General features: G+C 54.9%; 1 protein-coding gene across 4 annotated transcripts in view; it reads left to right on the forward strand.

Annotated features, from left to right (window-relative positions):
* The window catches only part of PACS1 (phosphofurin acidic cluster sorting protein 1), a 150,836-nt gene extending 144,047 nt beyond the window's left edge, over window positions 1-6,789 (forward strand). For 3 of the 4 annotated variants that reach the window (XM_030331179.1, XM_030331180.2, XM_030331181.1), the window contains exons 20-24: window positions 720-762; window positions 1,021-1,156; window positions 3,619-3,845; window positions 5,058-5,177; window positions 5,331-6,789. In XM_030331179.1, the coding sequence (XP_030187039.1) occupies window positions 720-762; window positions 1,021-1,156; window positions 3,619-3,845; window positions 5,058-5,177; window positions 5,331-5,446 (642 nt within the window). In that variant the 3' untranslated portion in view covers window positions 5,447-6,789. The other variant, XM_030331182.1, reaches the window with a different exon arrangement.
* The last annotated feature ends 280 nt before the right edge of the window (window positions 6,790-7,069 follow it).

Genomic DNA, 7,069 nt, shown 5'->3' on the forward strand with positions numbered 1-7,069 from the left:
CACCTCTGCCGGGTGCTAGGCCCTTGGCCTGCTACTTCACAGGAATTCACCTGTCACTTGAAGTCACAGCTGTAACATTTAGTCTGTTTCTAGCTGTGCCCTTTGCTGGCCGCTGGAGGGCCCCCTCTGTCCTTCCCAGAATTCTCTATGAGAAATCTAAAATCCTTTGGGAAGCTGAAATTAATACCACTTCCTTGAGGCAGGAAAGGGGCAGGAAGGTGCCTGGGATCACCTCCTTAGCCATATTGTTCCAGATTCCAACAGATCTGGAAAGGAGGAAGCTGGTGTCAGCACATCAGCATGTTCCCCTGCTTGGTGCAACAGGCAGGCTTTCAGAGAGCTCCTCCCCTGCAACACCCTGTCTTACTAAGCTTTCTCAGAGCGGTTCTTTACTTCTCTGACATGGGAAAATGGCCTCCTACCCACGTGATCTTAGAAGAAATGAGATCAGAATACTGAAATGGTTCCTGCCTTCAAGGTGGCTTTTTGCCCTCCCTAGAGATGAGCCACAAGGCCTCATGTGCCCCCACATCATTGGAACTGGGCTTTTATACGTATCTTACAGATCTGGGCTGCTCTGGATTTGCAAAGATTTTAAAAGCCTCTGATCAAATAATATATAGTAATGGCTGTTGTGTCCAAACACCTGCTTCCAACTGGATCAAAATGTGTCCAGCTTTAGTGAGAGGACTTAATGCGGTATCTCTTCTTTCTCTCAGGTGGTGAAGGTGGGTCTGGTTGAAGATTCTCCCTCTACTGCAGGTGAGGCTGGGATTCTTTTGCTTCTGTGAAGTGAGGTGATGCCTTCTAGGCTCATCTCTAGTCCAGCAGGCCAGAAGGTGAAGATTTGGGGGCTCCTAAGGTTAAGTCAGAATTTGAGCAGGAAAACCGTGGCCACCTTCACTTCCTGGGTGAAGCGGCGGCAGGGGGTGGTGGGGAGGTGTTAAAAGCTCAGCTACAGCTGAGACAGAGGGGTACCTTGACCCCTTGGCTGTCCCCCTGTGCTTGTCCCCCTGACAGGTGATGGGGATGACTCACCTGTGGTCAGCCTTACTGTGCCCTCCACATCACCGCCTTCCAGCTCAGGCCTGAGCCGAGATACCACAGCCACTCCTCCTTCGTCCCCATCCATGAGCAGTGCCCTCGCCATTGTGGGGTAAGGCTCTTGCCCATACCTCTCCTTCCCACCGACCTTCTCCCTCAGGGCCCAGGAACCGTACTAACTGCCCCCTCACCCCCGCCTGCAGCATTGTATAACAGTGATGTTATACTGAGTGTAGAAGGCAGGTTAGTGGCAAGGACGTTGGAGTTCGAATTCAGAGACTTCGGTCACTAGCCGGGCAAATGGAACAGCCCTGAACAATGGAGGATACTCTCTTCCCTGTCTCCCAGGTAAAAGAATTGAATGAGAGAAATGACAGAGAGACCTTCTGTAACCTGTAAAGTGCTGTACAGGAGTCTTGCTGGGGGACTGTCCAGCGAGGGGGAAAGAGTGTGGGCATGGGAGTCCTGCACACCTGGGTTCGAGTCGTGGTTCTGTGTTAGGTCCGCTACATTAGCTTTTGGTAAAGAACTAACTACTCAACGACACTTTCTAAGGCTCAGTGAGAGAGACCACATCAAGGTGTGACCATTGAGATAGGTGTAGGGAGCACTGCCATGGATTTTGTGGGGGCGGTGGCTCAACTCCAACACAACGGAAACAAGTGGGGATTTCTACCCAGGGAGCAGGTGTGGATGGAAAATGACTAAGAAGAAACATTAGGGGTCGGGAGATTCTTGCTGAAGACGGGTCAGGGTGTCAGACATCTTCTGGGGGTGGTGGCGGATGAGGAACCTGAGCAGGTATCCCAGGTGATCAGACAGGGAGGGTGGGGGCTCTTGCCAACTGTCTTAGCAGGGTTCTTGCTAACTGGATTTTACAAAGATGTACACAAATGAGCCTAGGAAAAAGTTTGGGAGCCAGACTAAAGTTTCTAAAGTTTGGTCGAGCAAAGAATCTGTCATTTGGACAAGTTACTAAGCTTCATTTTCATCTTTGTAAGTAGAGTGAAATAGCCATGTCACAGTTTGTGAGGCTTAAATAAGAACCTGTATGGTTTGGTACCTGGCACATGGGAGGTATTATTGCCTTCTCTCATGCATTCAGTCTGTCTGTCAGCAGAGTGCCCGTTCGAGGCACTGGAGCTGTAGCAGCAAATAAGAAAGGCTCATCCTAGTCCCGGAGCTCAGGCTTCTGGGTCCTGGCAATGCCAGAGCAGCAAAAACTTTCAAACTGTGTAGGTTGCAGTAAGTGCTATGAAAAAATAGTAGGGGGATGGTTCTGAAAGGAGAAGGAATTTCTTTAGGACCTCGAGTACCCATAGTTTAGATCAGGCAGTCAGGGTGGCCTCTCAGAAGGCACCTCTCATGCCAGGCCTGAGAACAGGAGGAGATGACAGACGGAGTGTGGAGCAGAATGCTCCTGCAGGGGGCTTGAGGGAGCAGGCTGGGAGGTGAGAAAAGGGCGGGTGTGAGTCAGGAACAGAAATGGGCTCCTGCACCTTCTCCCTCCCTGTTTCCCTTTTTCTGCCTTACCTCTTTGTGTTTCTCCTGGGAATGGTCCTCAGCAGCAGAGAGGGGAGGCACTAGCCCGTGGTTGTCCCAGAAACACCAATGACAGGGTCATGGTCCCTGAAGAACATGAATGTTCTTAGATGGCGAGAAGCCTGCATTGCACCTCGGATCCCAACCCTCATCGTCCCTCACCCTCTCCTCCCCTTTTCACTTCCCATCATGTGGTCTCTACTGGTTTATGGAAGGGACGGTGCAGGAAAGGAGGAAGTCCCACACAGCCGGTAATGCCTCATGGTTCCAGGCTTCCTGAGGGTCTGGGGACCAGCCCTTAACTTCGACCTCCTTTTCTATCCCATTTAAGCTGGTTTTTAATGGAACCACTGAAAGTAGGCAGAAAGAAATGTCAGATGACTTTTGTAGCCTGTGTACCTATTGTGTCTGACGCCTCCTTTCAAGAAAACATCAGCCCTTTTTCCCCTCGGAGCTAAAATTATCCCTGAGCTAGAAGTGCCATAAATAAGAGAAAGCCGCAGGTCAGCAACCATCAGCTCTCCCTCCTGGGGCTGCTGTGGAGCTGGCCAAGGTGTTTCTGTCTCTGCCCCACTTAATCTCTCCAGCCCTTGGCTGGGTTTTGCCTGGGCTCTGCTTGTTGGGTGTGTACATATGTGCGCGTGTGTATGTGCATGTGTATCTATATGTGTGCATACGTGCTTGCTGGGGGGGTGTATGTGTGTGCATATGAGTGTGTGTATGTATGCGTGCAGGCTTTCTTCCTAAAGCTCCTTTCCTCTCTGCTTCCCTTATCGCCCTGTGACTTTGTATTTGGCTCCCTCACAGTGTCTCAGGTCTTTATCTGCTCCTGGCTTTGTCCTCCGATCAGCCTGTCTCTCCCTTCCCACACGAACCAATTGCATGAGACTGGAGGGAACCCAGAGCCGTTTAATCTGCCGCCTCCTCTCACCCCTCCCAGAGCCTGGCAGTCTCCCCCGGGCCCTCCAACCTGGCCATGAAGTTGGGAACTGAAGGCAGAGCCTACTCTCCATTACTGTTCCCCTTCCTCAGGAGCCCCAACAGCCCATACGGGGACGTGATTGGCCTCCAGGTGGACTACTGGCTGGGCCACCCTGGTGAGCGGAGAAGGGAAGGTGACAAGAGGGACGCCAGTTCCAAGAACACCCTCAAGAGCGTCTTCCGCTCAGTGCAGGTTTCCCGCCTGCCCCATGGTGGGGAGGCCCAGCTTTCCGGTACCATGGCAATGACTGTGGTCACCAAAGAGAAGAACAAGAAAGGTAAGTGACATCTGAGGCCAGGGACAGTCGGGGCCACCGGGGTTCCCCATCTCCTCTCAGGGCCTGGGACAGAATCTGCTTCTGGGGGATCTTTGGATGAAGGTGAAGAGCACATATATCATGGGGTCCAGCCCGGGGACCTGCATCACCTGCGAGACAAGGCCATTCCTTCTTTAACAAAGGAAATGGATGTTCCCAGTGAGCAGTTGGTCCCTACCTGCTGAACATCAGCACCTTAGGGGCCAAGGCAGTTAGTGCTGCCATAATGTAGGGAGCCTTTCCAGCCACTACCCTCAGGGATGGACCATGTGACAGAGGAGGACATCACTGTGTCCCCATGAAGCAGAATGTTTGTTGTTTAAGAATTAAGAGGAGTACAGCCCATTTTGGATAAGATGGGGCACTTAAGTCACTAGCAGTAGAGTTGGGGGTGGCCTGGGTCCTATGCTCTGAGAGTATGAGGCAGGAATCCCCACAACCAGGCCAGGGCTAGGGCAGAGCTTGCTGCCGTCTGTTCTGCTGATTTGGCTGTGCACCTGCCATAGCATTCAAGTCCGCCAGGTGACCCATGGGCCCTCCCAGCCCCACGCATCACCCAGCTGTCAGGGGCTTTCTCTAATCGCTGGACCCTTCCTCCTCAGAGCATTCCCAAAGCAGCTGGGCCCCTTTCTGTTCGTGCCTCTGTTCCACAGAGTTCCTCTTGAGGGCAAGCGGGGGACTGTGCCAGGCCAAAAGCCAGAGCAACAAGGGCAGGCCTGACAGCTCTGTGTGTTCTCCTTGCTGCCCCGACATCCCTAGAACAGAGATGGTGCGGACACTCTGGTGTGGCCTCCCTCCTCCTAGCCGCAGCAGACTCGGCCCCACGTGGGTGCGAGTGAGTAGGCAGGAGCCCAAGGGCACAGGCTCCTTGCCCTACAGGCTACCTAGAACACCCAAGCTGGAAGGGACCTCAGAGACCCAACTGGCCCCAGGTCCTCGTTACACAGTTGATGATACTGAAGCTCAAGGAGAGGCCATGCTGGGAGGGGGCAGGACTCAAAGATCCTGGTACGTGCCGCCTGCCTACCCAGAGCTGGGGAGAGAGGATGTCCATCAGCAGATCATCTCCCCCACCACACACACACATGAAGAGGGGCCGGTGGCGCTGAGAGAGGGGAGGGGGTGACTACTTTTCCAAGGGTTGTGACAGAGGTGGTTCTGCTTGCTTTCCAGTTCCCACGATCTTCCTGAGCAAGAAACCTCGAGAAAAGGAGGTAGATTCCAAGAGCCAGGTCATCGAGGGCATCAGCCGCCTCATCTGCTCTGCCAAGCAGCAGCAGACCATGCTGAGAGGTACGGGGAGACACGGGAGGAGGGGTGCTGGGCAGGGCGGGAAGAAGAGGGGCAGGGGACTCTGCGGGGAGGGAGGCGATGGCCCTCCCCGAGGGACCCTGGGGAGGTGGCCTTAGCAGCCCTGGTCACCCCCTCCTTCCCCTGTCACCCCAGTGTCCATCGACGGAGTCGAGTGGAGTGACATCAAGTTCTTCCAGCTGGCGGCCCAGTGGCCCACCCATGTCAAGCACTTTCCAGTGGGACTATTCAGTGGCAGCAAGGCCACCTGAGGGCACTATCTCCTGGCCACTCTCCCTCCTGGCACTGCCACCAGCCTCACCGCCTGCGGGCAGGGGGAGGCCAGCAGGCCTGGGTCCAGCATCCCCTTTCCTGGCCCTGAGGCCTGTATCTCTCTTGCCCAGTCCTGAAGGACACTGCCAGTGGGGATGCTGCTCCCCTCCCTCCTGCTCAGTCCTCTCCCTCCCATTCCGGGCCGGGGCGTGTTGATCTTGCCTTTTGGCACCCATCCCTGGAATTGAGTCCTCTGGGCCTCCCTTCACCGACTTCCAGTCTCCCCACATGGCACCAGTTCCTTCCTGGAAATAGGAAACCTGGAACCCTGGCCCACAGCAGGGAATCCAGCCCTCCCCAGCCCTCTGCCAGCTGCCCAACCTGCCCCCCCCCTCAAGTGGGGCCCAGGGCCACTTCCCACTCCGGTGGGTTCTCCCAGTGTGGGATAGGAGGGGCACCCTGAGCCCAAGGGACCCCCTCCCCTCCACAATCACAGGAGCAGCCCCGCCCCTCCCTCACCCCCAGAACCGCATTTCTGTGGTGATGCCATGTATTTCTGGGGTGGAGGGGCCTTCCTGGTCTCCCCCATGCACGACTTCCTCACTGACCCCCAGCTCCCCCCTAGATGTCACGAGCATCCTTGAGTGTTTCTTTGGTTCTCTGCACAGCCAGTCTCTTGGTGGTTCCATGTGACTCGCTTGGGCACCAGTCGCTGTCCTTGTGGCTCCCCCTTGTTGATGACTCTCCTCCCTCTGCCTCCCACCCCCTGCCCTCCAGCACAGCCTGCCTCTTCCTCAACTCCAGACTGGGACAGATGGGAGGCAGACCCCCACCGGCATATTGTCTGTGACCCTACATCTCCCCGTGCCCACCATGTCCATTTGTGTCCCATTCCCTAGTGTGTTCTTCCCCACCTCCCACCTGGACAGAGAGCCCACCTTCCCAGCCAGGTCTCTCTCCAGCAGGCTCCAAACCCTCCCTCTTGCCATGGGGGTCTGAGCCAACTCCTCAGCCTCGACCATCAGCCTTCTCAGGAGAAGCTGAGCACGCAGGGCCGCCATCCCAGCCGCAGCCCTCTGTCCACCACCCCAGCACCTCCAGAGCTTTACCGTTGCCCTCACCCCTTCTAGAAGTTTTTGCACAGAACTTCATTTTGAAAAGTGTTTTTCTCATTCTCCATACCTCCCCAAACTCCTCCAGCCCTTATACCCCTGCTCAGCCCTGCTGTCCAGAGCATCTCCTGGGCTGAGCTGCTCTCTTGGGGCCGGAGAGGGGTGGGGTTTGGGGGACTGAGTGGATGTTGGGTTTTTCATTCAATAAACTGGTGATTTCTTACCAACTAGCAAGGCTTGGGCTTCTATGCCTCTCACTGTGATGCAGGATCTATCCGACCCTCTCCCCTCTGCACAACACAGCCGACTCCTCTCAAAATCAACTCCTCTCAAATGGCTGGAAGAAGCGCATTCTCATTTCCTTAATTATAGAAACAGGCATGAAGCTGTCTTTCCCGGTATGAGGCAAGCAGAGGTCAGAAACAGAAATAACACTCTTCTCACACCAAAATAACCTTTTTTCTCTGGGACTCACCATCCCCAAATCCCACTTCCCAAGACAGTGACATG

Source organism: Lynx canadensis, chromosome D1 (genome assembly GCF_007474595.2).
Source record: "Lynx canadensis isolate LIC74 chromosome D1, mLynCan4.pri.v2, whole genome shotgun sequence".
In the NCBI taxonomy this organism is placed as follows: domain Eukaryota; kingdom Metazoa; phylum Chordata; class Mammalia; order Carnivora; family Felidae; genus Lynx; species Lynx canadensis.